We start from the raw sequence: 12,295 nt of genomic DNA, 5'->3' as shown, positions 1-12,295 counted from the left end.
CAGTGGTTTGGGAGGCTCTAAATTAGCAGTAAGGGGGGAGGTGATCTCCTTTCAGGGCGGCGGGGGCATTCTATGAACATGGGGAGAAGGCAGTGCATGTGTTGACCGACAGAGGGTGGTGGGTGCCTGGAACGCTTTGCCAGCGGAGGTGGTAGAGCGGGCACGATAGCATCATTTAAGATGCATCTAGACAGATATATGAACGGGCGGGGAACAGAGAGAAGTAGACCTTGGAAAATAGGAGACAGGTTAAAATAAAGGATCTGGATCGGCGCAGGCTGGGATGGCCGAAGGGCCTGTTCCTGTGCTGTAATTTTCTTTGTTCTTTGAGGGAGGCGGTGACGAGGGAGATTGTCCAGTGCGGGATAAGACGGGGAAACAAGTGGTGCCCCACAGCAGATCAATAGCGTTTTTGCCGAGTTCGATGAGATGATTTATGGTCGGAGCCACCGGGAGAGAAGCAGAGATGAGGGAGATCCTGGACAGGTTGGTGTCTCCGAGGCTGGGGGAGGTGGGTAGGGCAGGGCTGGAGGGGCCGGTGGGGGAACAGGAGGTAAAGAAGAAAATTGGGAGGATGCTGTCAGGGAAAGTGGTGGGATCGGATGGATTCCCAGTGGAATATTATAAGAAGTTTAAGTACAAGTTGGCGCCGCTGATGGTGGGAATGTTTGAGGAGGCGATAGGTAGGGGGTGTAATGATATGTATATTGACTGGGATGTAAAGAGTTAACAAGTTAATGATGACTCTTCTTACCACGAGAGGGAACCACAGAACAGTCATATATATCATGTGATGAGAGGAATCTGGGATTAGAAGATGTTTAGATGATTAGTTGAGAGTCAGGAGAGAGCTGGAAGAATGTCAGGCATAGAGAGCAGTTGTATACTTGAGAATTCTGTCAGTTAGAGATAGCATAGTTTGCTACAATAACCTTCTACTTTAGGAATGTGAATGAATCTTAGTTAGTAGTGCAATAAATTCATTGTTTTGTTTGTTAACAAAGCTTTGTGTTCTTTGTTCGACACAATGCATCGGAGCCATCCAGGTAAAGCAGAATAGAGAACATAACAGGGGGTTTTGCCAAAGATGGTGGGGAGGGCTTTGATTTCCCTGCTGTTAAAGAAGGATAAGGACCTGGTGGAGTGTGGGTCGTGTCGGTCCATATCCCTAATGAATGTCGGAGCCAAGATATTGGCAAAGGTGCTGGCAGCAAGGTTGGAGGGGCATCTCCCGAAGGTGACAGGAGAGGATCAGCCAGGTTTGTGAAGGGAAGGCAGCTGTTTTCAAATGTGAGAAAGTTGTTCAATGTGATCATGTTGCCGGCAGAGCGAAAGAATATGGAGGGGGTGATGGCACTGGATGCAAAGAAGGCATTTGATCGGGTAAATTTGGATTATTTGATGGCGGTCTTCGAAAGATTTGGGATTGGGATGAGGTTCACGGCGTGGGTACAGCTGCTGTATTGGGAGCCGATGGTGAGTGTTCGCACTAATAATATGAATTTAGGATACTTTCCTTGGCACTGGGATACTGGGCATGGGTGTTCTATATCCCCACTGTTGTCTGTATTAGCTATAGAGCCTTTGGCCATTCGCCCTCCACAGCACCTCATACGACAGATAGAGATAGAGAAATACAGCACAGAACAGGCCCACGATGTTGCGCCGAACTTTTGTCCAAGGTTAATCATAGAATTTTGGACAATTTTTCATGGCCAATCCATCCAACCTCCACATCTTTGGACTGTGGGCGGAAACCGGAGTACCCGGAGGAAACCCACGCAGTCACGGGGAGGATGTGCAGACTCCACACAGACAGCGACCCAAGTCGAAATCGAACTTGGGACCCTGGAGCTGTGAAGCAATTGTGCTATCCACAATGCTACCGTGCTGCCCTTAAGAAGTTAACCTACACTCCATTATTTTACCCTAATCCATGTACCTATCCAATAGCCGCTTGAAGGTCCCTAACTTTTCCGACTCAACTACTTCCACAGGCAGTGCATTCCATGCCCCCACTACTCTCTGGGTAAAGAACCTACCTCTGACATCCCCTCTATATCTTCCACCATTTATCTTAAATTTATGTCCCCTTGTAATGGTGTGTTCCACCCGGGGAAAAAGTCTCTGACTGTCTACTCTATCTATTCCCCTAATGATCTTATAAACCTCTATCAAGTCGCCCCTCATCCTTCTCCGTTCTATTGAGAAAAGGCCTAGCACCCTCAACCTTTCCTCGTATGACCTACTCTCCATCCTGGTAAATCTCCTTTGCACCTTTTCCAATGCTTCCACATCCTTCCGAAAATGAGGTGACCAGAACTGCAGACAGTACTCCAAATGTGGCCTGACCAAGGTTTTGTACAGCTGCATCATCACCTCACGGCTCTTAAATTCAATCCCTCTGCTAATGAACGCTAGCACACCATAGGCCTTCTTCACAGCTCTATCCACTTGAGTGGCAACTTTCAAAGATCTATGAACATAGACCCCAAGATCTCTCTGCTCCTCCACATTGCCAAGAACCCTACCATTAATCCTGTATTCCGCATTCATATTTGTCCTTCCAAAATGGACAACCTCACACTTGTCAGGGTTAAACTCCATCTGCCACTTCTCAGCCCAGCTCTGCATTCTAACTATGTCTCTTTGAAGCCGAAAACAGCCCTCCTCACTATCCACAACTCCACCAATCTTCGTATCATCTGCAAATTTACTGACCCACCCTTCAACTCCCTCATCCAAGTTGTTAATGAAAATCACAAACAGCAGAGGACCCAGAACTGATCCCTGCGGTACGCCATTGATAACTGGGCTCCAGGCTGAATATTTGCCATCCACCACCACTCTCTGTCTTCTATCGGTTAGCCAGTTTGTTATCCAACTGGCCAAATTTCCCACTATCCCATGCCTCCTTACTTTCTGCATAAGCCTACCATGGGGAACCTTATCAAATGCCTTACTAAAATCCATGTACACTACATCCACTGCTTTACCTTCATCCACATGCTTGGTCACCTCCTCAAAGAAGTCAATAAGACTTGTAAGGCAAGACCTACCCCTCACAAATCTGTGCTGACTATCCCTAATCAAGCAATGCCTTTCCAGATGCTCAGAAATCCTATCCCTCAGTACCCTTCCATTACTTTGCCTACCACCGAAGTAAGACTAACTGGCCTGTAATTCCCAGGGTTATCCCTATTCCCTTTTTTGAACAGGGGCACGACATTCGCCACTCTCCAATCCTCTGGTACCACCCCTGTTGTATGATGGGGAGTGTTGTCCACGCCCTGTCTGAACCTTGTTTCTTCAGCCTTACATAAGTCTCCTTCTTCCTCTTAACAAGACATTCAACCTCTCTTGTCAACCATGGTTCCCTCACTCGACCATCTCTTCCCTGCCTGACAGGGACATACATATCAAAGACGCACAGTACCTGTTCCTTGAACAAGTTCCACATTTCACTTGTGTCCTTCCCTGACAGCCTATGTTCCCAACTTATGCACTTCAATTCTTGTCTGACAGCATTGTATTTATCCTTCCCCCAGTTATAAACCTTGCCCTGTTGCACTCACCTATCCCTCTCCATAACTAAAGTGAAAGTCACAGAATTGTGGTCACCACCTCCAAAATGCTCCCCCACTAACAAATCTATCACCTGCCCTGGTTCATTACCAAATACTAAATCCAATATGGCCTCCCCTCTGGTCGGACAACCTACATACTGTGTTAGAAAAGTTTCCTGGACACACTGCACCAACACTACCCCATCCAAACTATTTGATCTAAAGAGTTTCCACTCAATGTTTGGGAAGTTGAAGTCACCCATGACTACTACCCTGTGACTTCTGCACCTTTCCAAAATCTGTTTCCCAATCTGTTCCTCCACATCTCTGCTGCTATTGGGGGGCCTATAGAAAACTCCCAACAAGGTGACTGCTCCTTTCCTATTTCTGACTTCAACCCATATTACCTCAGTAGGCAGATCCTCCTCGAACTGCCTTTCTGCAGCTGTTATACTATCTCTAATTAACAATGCCACCACCCCCCCCCCCCACCTCTTTTACCATCCTCCCTAATCTTGTTGAAACATCTATAACCAGGGACCTCCAACAACCATTTCTGCCCCTCTTCTATCCAAGTTTCCGTGATGGCCACCACATCGTAGTCCCAAGTACCGATCCATGCCTTAAGTTCACCCACCTTATTCCTGATGCTTCTTGCATTAAAGTATACACACTTCAACCTATCTCCTTTGTCATTGTTACCTTCCCCAGTGCATCACTACGTGCTTTGGCGTCCTGACTATCGTCTTCCTTAGTTGCTGGACTACAGATCCGGTTCCCATTCCCCTGCCAAATTAGTTTAAACCCTCCCGAAGAGTACTAGAAAACCTCCCCCCCAGGATATTGGTGCCCCTCTGGTTCAGATGCAACCCGTCCTGCTTGTACAAGTCCCACCTTCCCCAGAATGCGCTCCAATTATCCAAATACCTGAAGCCCTCCCTCCTACACCATTCCTGCAGCCACGTGTTCAACTGCACTCTCTCCCTATTCCTAGCCTCGCTATCACGTGGCACCGGCAACAAACCAGAGATGACAACTCTGTCTGTCCTGGCCTTTAACTTCCAGCCTAACTCCCTAAATTTGTTTATTACCTCCACACCCTTTTTCCTACCTACATCGTTGGTACCAATGTGCACCACGACTTCTGGCTGCTCACCCTCCCCTTCAGGATCCTGAAGACACGATCCGAGACATCCCTGGCCCTGGCACCCGGGAGGCAACATACCTTTCGGGAGTCTTGCTCGCGACCACAGAATCTCCTATCTATTCCCCTCACCATTGAATCTCCTATTACTATTGCTTTTCTATACTCCCGCCTTCCCTTCTGAGCCCCAGAGCCAGACTCAGTGCCAGAGGCCTGGCCACTGGGGCCTTCCCCCGGTAGGTCATCCCCCCCAACATCATCCAAAACGGTATACTTGTTTTGAAGGGGAACGGCCATGAGGGATCCCTGCACTGTCTGCCTGTTAGTTTTCTTTCCCCTGACTGTAACCCAGCTACTCTTGTCCAGTACCTTTGGTGTGGCTACCTCCCTGTAACTCTTCTCGATAACCCCCTCTGCCTCCCGGATGATCCGAAGTTCATCCAGCTCCAGCTCCAGTACCTTAACACGGTCTCTGAGGAGCTGGAGTTGGGTACACTTCCCGCAGGTATAGTCAGCGGGGACACCAGTGGTTTCCCTCACCACCCACATCCTACAGGAGGAGCATGCAACTGCCCTAGCCTACATCCCCTCTTACTTTACAGAATTAGCTGCCCCTTGGACCAACTGGACCTCCGCCCTCCGACTCTACTTCCAGTCAGCTGTACTCTAAACTCCTGGCTCCCTTCACGCTCTTTGATAAATATAGGAAATGAAATGTAAGGAGCAGCAGGGTAGCATGGTGGTTAGCATAAATGCTTCACAGCTCCAGGGTCCCAGGTTCGATTCCCGGCTGGGTCACTGTCTGTGTGGAGTCTGCACGTTCTCCCCCTGTGTGCGTGGGTTTCCTCCGGGTGCTCCGGTTTCCTCCCACAGTCCAAAGATGTGCGGGTTAGGTGGATTGGCCATGCTAAATTGCCCGTAGTGTCCTAATAAAAGTAAGGTTAAGGGGGGGGTTGTTGGGTTACGGGTATAGGGTGGATACGTGGTTTGAGTAGGGTGATCATGGCTCGGCACAACATTGAGGGCCGAAGGGCCTGTTCTGTGCTGTACTGTTCTATGTTCTATGAGCACCTTACTCCCTCCTCACCTAACTCCCTCAGTCACCAAACTCTCACTGTAGCACTCAAATGCCACAAGTTCAGCACTCCCTCAGTCACCAAACTCTCACTGTAGCACTCAAATGCCACAAGCTCAGCACTCCAGTGCAAAAAAAGATCCTAACGATATCCACCCCCCCCCCCCCCGCCCTCCACCCCATCATCACAGCTCCTGCTCCGACTTTGCCTTAACCCACTCCATGGACACCATATCCTCCTCCAGGATTCTCCCGTAGATCAGCGAAACAACTTCCCTCTCCAGTTCCCCTGCTGACTGTAATGCCTCCAGCGAAAAGGCCGGCGTTATTGGGAAGGTCGGGGAAACCTTTCTTGCAAAGTCCCGAACTACAGGTACCTAAACCCTTCCAACTCCACTAGGCTTACGTATCGCCCCCAAGGAATAAATTCTTAATTTCCCTAACCCCCTCTCATCCCATCTCCGAAACCTCACATCCATTCTACCCGGCTCGAATCCATGATTCCCCCGAATCGGCATCCCCCCTGACCCGGCCCCAGCTTAAAACGCTGCCGAAACTGTCTCCAAATCTTCCCGTACCAGCCTCCCCGGACAGGCGCCGGAATGTGGCGACTAGGGGCTTTTCACAGTAACTTCATTGAAGCCTACTCGTGACAATAAGCGATTTTCATTTCATTTTCATCTTCAATGAGGCCACCACCACCGGACTCACCGAGTACTTACCAAGTGCCATTAGAAACGGTGCCCTTGCCAGCGCCAGCAAACCTGACCCCCTACATGAGCTCACCTCCATGGTTACCCACTGGGCCTCACCCTCCTTGCTCCAATCCTGCACCTTCTCCGCAGTAACCGTCCAATAACAGTCCAGCAAGTTTTGGAGGCCTAACAACACCCCCCTTCGCCTGTTGTCTTCTCTGCAGAACCACCCTGCTAACCCTCCATCTTCCCCCCCCCACAACTAAACAAGATCAACTTATCCAGCCCCTGAAGGACTTTGATAGAAAGACCGGCAGACACTGAAATAAAGACAAAACTTGTGGAAGAACGTGCATTTAACTGTCTGCACCAGACATGCCAACGACAGAGGGAGGCTGTCCCACCTCGACAAATCAGCATTCACCCTCCCCAACAAATTAGTGAAATTTTATTTTCGGAGCCCTCCCAAGTGCCTAAAGTGGGTTGCTGGCAAACAAAATGGCAGCCCCCCACACCCACCCCTACTCCCGGCAGGGAGATCATACAATACTCGCTTTTACCGAAATTCAATTAATACCCCGAGAACGACCCGAATCTCAGGGTCCGCTCAATTATACTCCCCAATGACGCGCTCGATTCCGGGATATATACCAGCATTCATCAGTGTATAACCACCTCACTATCTCTTTCCATAGCCCTGAGCTCCTTAGCACAATAGCCAATGGCTCTGTAGCTAATGCAAACAATAGCAGGGGGACATAGGGCCCCTGTCTCGCACCTTGGTTCAGTGCAAGTACCCAGAGTTCATGCTGGTGCAACGAACACTCACCTTCGGCTCCTTATACAACAGCTGCACACACATCACGAACCTCAGCGCAATTCCAAATCTCTCCAAAACCGCCATCAAGTAATCCCACTCAGTCCGTTCAAACGCCTTCTCTGTGTCCAGTGCCACCACCACCTCCGTTCCCTTTCCCTCTGCCAGAGACAGGACCACATTCGCCAACCTCCTCATGTTTGAGAACTGCTGCCTTCCCTTCACAGACACAGTCGGATTCTCCCCAATCAGCTTCGGTAGACATACCTCCAACATTGATGCCAGCAACCTCTTCAGCAGCAATGAAATAGAAGTTTTCCCCATCATTTGCGGAAACACACCCCTGCCTATCGCCTCATTACTCCCTTCGGTGGCACCGACCTGTCCTTACAACTCTTCTAAAATTCAACTGGGAACCTGTCAGGCCCCACCGCCTTCCCTGCTTGCATCCTGCCAATCACCTCCTTCACCTCCTGCTCCCCCACCGGCTCCTCCAACCCTGCTCTATCCTCCCCACCCAGCCTCAGATATTCCAACCTGTCCAAGAACTCCCTCATCTCCCATTCCTCCCCTCGCGGCTCCGACCTAGAGATCGTTATAAACCTTCTTGAATACTTTATTAATCTGCTCCCGGGCCACCACCAGCTTCCCCATGTTGTCCCGCACCTGTACTATCTCTCTCACTGCTGCCTCCCTCCGGACCTGGCCAGCCAGCATACGCCATGCCTTCTTCCTGTGCTCGTAGTCCGCCCCCTTCACCCTGATCAACCAGTGCACCAGCTTTCTCTGTGGACAGCTGGTCGAAGCTCACCTGCAACTCCTTCCTCTTGGCCAAGAGAACTGTGTCCAGATCCCCCGCATACCTCCCATCCACCTCCAGAATCTCCTCTATCACTTTGTGGTGCTCCTCTCTCTCTTCCTTGTCCACCTTCGCTTTGAACAAAATCACCTCTTCCCTTATTACTGCCTTCAGAGCCTCCGAGATTACTGCTAAACATCCCCAGTGCAATTAAACTCACATATTCCGTTAACACCTTCCCAATCTTATCACAAAGGCTCCGGTCCACTAAAAAACCCATGTCCATTCTCCACCCCGGTATCTGGATCATCCCCTTCCCCAAAACCACATCCAACCAATGCTGAGCATGGCCCAAAATTACAATTTCTGAGTACTCCGATCTCCTAACACCAGCCAATAGCGCCTTCCCCATCATGAAAAAGTCTATCCTTGAGTATACCTTGTGTACTGGGGAGAAAAATGAAAACTCCCATTCTCTCGAATGTAGGAAGCTCCACAGGTCCACTCCTCCCATCTCCCTCATTAGCCCAGCCAGCCACACCCACCCACCCCCCCCCCCCTCCCCCCCCCCCTCCCCCACCCAACTGTGCCTGCGAGCGTGGCTGAGCCCTGACTATTCCAACACTGCCCCGCCCCCACTATCACCTCGTGGGTATCCAGATCTGGGTCAGCACCCAGCACCCTCTTCACAAACCCCGCATCACCCTAGTTGTGGCCATATACTCTCACCAGTGCTACCAAGCTTCCCTCTTGCCCCCCTGTCACTATCACGTATCTGAACCCCAATCCGCAACCATCTTCACCATATGAAGCTTTTGCCCACAAATACCGCTACCACATCGGCCTCCACCCTCTCGAAGTAGAAGTCCCTCAAATTGTAGATCACTCTCAGGTTTGCCGGGTAGACCATGCCAAACCTCACGCCTTTACTGTAGAGTGCTGCCTTCACCCATCCGAAGGCCGCCCGGCTTCTCGCCAGCTGGTACATCCGAATACCAAGGGCTTAACACTTCACCTCACGCCTTCCTTCGGCCAACTCAGGACTTTCTCGTTGACATGAAACTTATGATAGCAGATTATAACTGTCCTTGGTGACTCGTTTGTTTTAGGCTTGGGCCTGAGCAACTGATGTGCCCTTTCCTGCTCATATCGGGAGAGTTCTTCCCCCTCCCTCAACAGTTCTGCCAACATCTTTGCGAAGTACTCAGTTGGCCTTCGACTCTCCACCCCCTTGGGCAGGTCCACTATTCCTAAGTTCTGCCTCCTCAACCTATTCTCAAGATCTTCCATCTTGGTTCTGAGCCCTTTGATAGCCACCATCACCCTCCACAGCTCCTCACCCATCGAGGTGAACTGGTCACTGTGCTGCGACAGAGGTTCCTCCACCCCATTCAAGTTCTCGCCTTGTTCCCGTACCTCGGCCGATGTCTTCGACATTGCCACCTTCACCGGGGCAATCAGCTCGAGGACCCACTCCTTCATTGCAGCCATCATCTCCTTTCGCAGCTCCTCTATGTGCTTAGTGAACCACCTCTCGAATTCTTCCCCCATCAGCTCGGTCAGTTTCCATGGTGAAGGGAGGGGGAGTGGCCCCACCCAGCGATCCAGCCTCCACCATCTTTCCTCCTGCTGCGTTCACCCGTTCACTTGATGGAGAATTTTCGCTCGCCCCTTCTTTCAGTGGCTTTTTTCTGGGTCTTCGACATCCCCCAATTTCCTTATGCCTTCCTGCACCAGCATGTTCAAAAACTGTCCCTTAAACCTGCATTAAAATCCAAAACCCAGAAACCACACAGAAACATTTGTGATGGTGAGTAGATCATTATTTCCGTTGAAATATCGGCTGGCACATATGAAAAGCTCCACTGCATTGGAGAGCTGAACTAGTTCCATGTGATCTTTCTGCATCCATCTGACCTGATTTGAACATCTGATGATGCAGCACTCCCTCAGAACGGCACTGAAATGCCAGCCCAGTTTATTTGCCCAGATTATTTGAGGTGAGAGGGCCACAGCTCTCGGTTGAACAGATTGGTCTTGCAGTTGGTATGTGCCCAGACATTTTCCTGAAGAATGCAGTACATTCTCCTTTATTCCCTTTGTCCTGAAGGAATCAAGAGGCCAAGATTCGGAATTTGAGAAGAGGGATATGCTGGCTACGATCGCTGACCTGTTTGGTGGCGGTACAGAAACCACCTCCACGACCCTCTGCTGGGGACTTCTCCTAATGATGAAATATCCAGAAATTCAGAGTGAGAAATCATTAACTTCTCTCCTGTTGGTTTGTTGTGGTGTTGTCTGATGATAAATCAGGAAACGTTACCTGATGAGGTCTTTTGTACACATGATCCCTAATGCTGACTAACAGAAAGCAATGACTATTGATAAGGGGCGTCTTTCTCAAGTTGCCTGGCAACAACCAGTGGAGTGCCACAGGGATCAGTGCTGGAACCGCAACTGTTCACATTAAATATGAATGATTTGGAGGAAGGAACACGGTGCACTGTGGCCAAATTTGCAGATGATACAAAAATGGGAAGGAAGGCAGGTTGTGATGATATAAAGAGACCCACTCCCCCACCTATTGCCGTAACTCCACCTATTGGACACTAAGGGGCATGACCCAGATCAGCATATTTAAATGAGCTGTGTGGCTGATTTAAATATGCAATCACTGGATTCTCCCGGTGCCCGTGCCTCAACGGCCACAACTGCGAGACCTCGCCATTGTGCCATTTAACACTGGTCCACACTACCTTGGTCCAGGTGTAACAGCACCTGGAGTGATCTCCCAGGTCAGTGGAGAGCCCCAGGTGATCGGGAACAGGGCAAGCTGGTACCCTGGAGCTCCCTATGGCACCTGGGAACTTTGGCACTGCCAGTCTGACACCCTGTCAGTGCCTCCATTGCACTGTCAGCGTGCCTGGGTGGCACTGGCAGGGCACTGCCATGGCACCAGGTTGGCAGTGCCGGGGTGCCTCGTTGTCATTGGGTGAGGGGGGCCTGAAAAGGGGGGTGATGCGGAGGAAAAGATTAGGGTAGCATTCCAAAACGCCACCCCGATCTACGAGGATCCTGTTCTGCTGGTGAGCTAAAGATCGGCAGCAGGAAATTACTCAAAGTGCAGCCTCACCGGCAACAATCTCCCCAAGGCCAAAAGAAATGGCGGCATGTGGCGCAGTGTTTAGCACTAGGACTGTGGCGCTGAGGACCGGGTTCAGATCCCAGCCTTGGGTCACTGTCCGTGTGGAGTTTGCACATTCTCCCCATGTCTGCAGGGTAGGTGGATTGGCCACGCTAAATTGCCCTTTAATTGGAAAAAAAATAATTGGATACTCTAAAATTTAAAAAGCAATGACAAAGAGCTGGTGAATCGCAAGATGTTTCTCGATGCTGCAGCCGCTGAGAAACACTCTGCTAAACTCTCCCTAAACCGGACATAGAGGAATTTTGGGAGAATCATGATTTGATTTGATTTATTGTCACATGTATCGAAGTACAGTGAAAAGTATTTTTCTGCGGCGGAGGGAACGTACACAGTACGTACATAATAGACACAAGAATAATCAACAGAGAACATTGATAGATGGGACAGTGATTGGTGACAGTGCGGAAAAGGGGTCCAAACAAAGCAAAGCAAATACATGAGGAAGAGCAGCATAGGGCATCGTGAATAGTGTTCTTACAGGGAACAGATCAGTCCGAGGGGGAGTCGCTGAGGAGTCTAGTAGCTGTGGGGAAGAAGCCGGATAGGATGCTCTCTATCGCACATCTGTAGAAGTTTATGAGAGTCGATGCAGACATGCCAAGTTTCTTTCATGTAAGGTGCTGTTCCCCAGTTTGCGTTGGACTTCACTGGAACATTATAGCAGGACAAACATGTGGGCATGAGAGAACACTTTAAAATCCATCACATTTCTACCTCTCATTAACTCCGAAGAAGAGTCATGTGGACTTGAAAAGTTAACCCTGTGCTTGAATTTTCCAGTCCCGTCCGTCTGGAGACCGGAAATTCCCGTCCGAGGTCATCAGATCTTTCAATAGTCCGTTAAATTGTCCGTCCTGCCCACAACGATTCCCGTGGTGGGCGGGATCGGAATATTTACTCCTCGGTTTTCCTCTCCACAGATGCTGCCAAACACGCTGAGTTTTCCCATTTTTTCTGAGCTTATTTCAGATTTCCAAAATCCGCAGTATCT

General features: G+C 49.9%; 1 protein-coding gene across 1 annotated transcript in view; it reads left to right on the top strand.

The window, feature by feature from the left end:
• LOC119976229 (cytochrome P450 2K1-like) overlaps positions 1 to 12,295 on the top strand; it is a 58,200-nt gene that overhangs the window by 36,200 nt on the left and 9,705 nt on the right. Inside the window, exon 6 of the mRNA XM_038816575.1 lies at positions 10,207 to 10,348. Coding sequence (XP_038672503.1) covers positions 10,207 to 10,348 — 142 coding nt within the window. The remainder of the gene's footprint in view (positions 1 to 10,206; positions 10,349 to 12,295) is intronic.

The sequence above is a fragment of the Scyliorhinus canicula genome, chromosome 13 (assembly GCF_902713615.1).
Source record: "Scyliorhinus canicula chromosome 13, sScyCan1.1, whole genome shotgun sequence".
Classification (NCBI taxonomy): Eukaryota; Metazoa; Chordata; class Chondrichthyes; order Carcharhiniformes; family Scyliorhinidae; genus Scyliorhinus; species Scyliorhinus canicula.
This window is presented reverse-complemented; position numbering and strand designations above follow the sequence as displayed.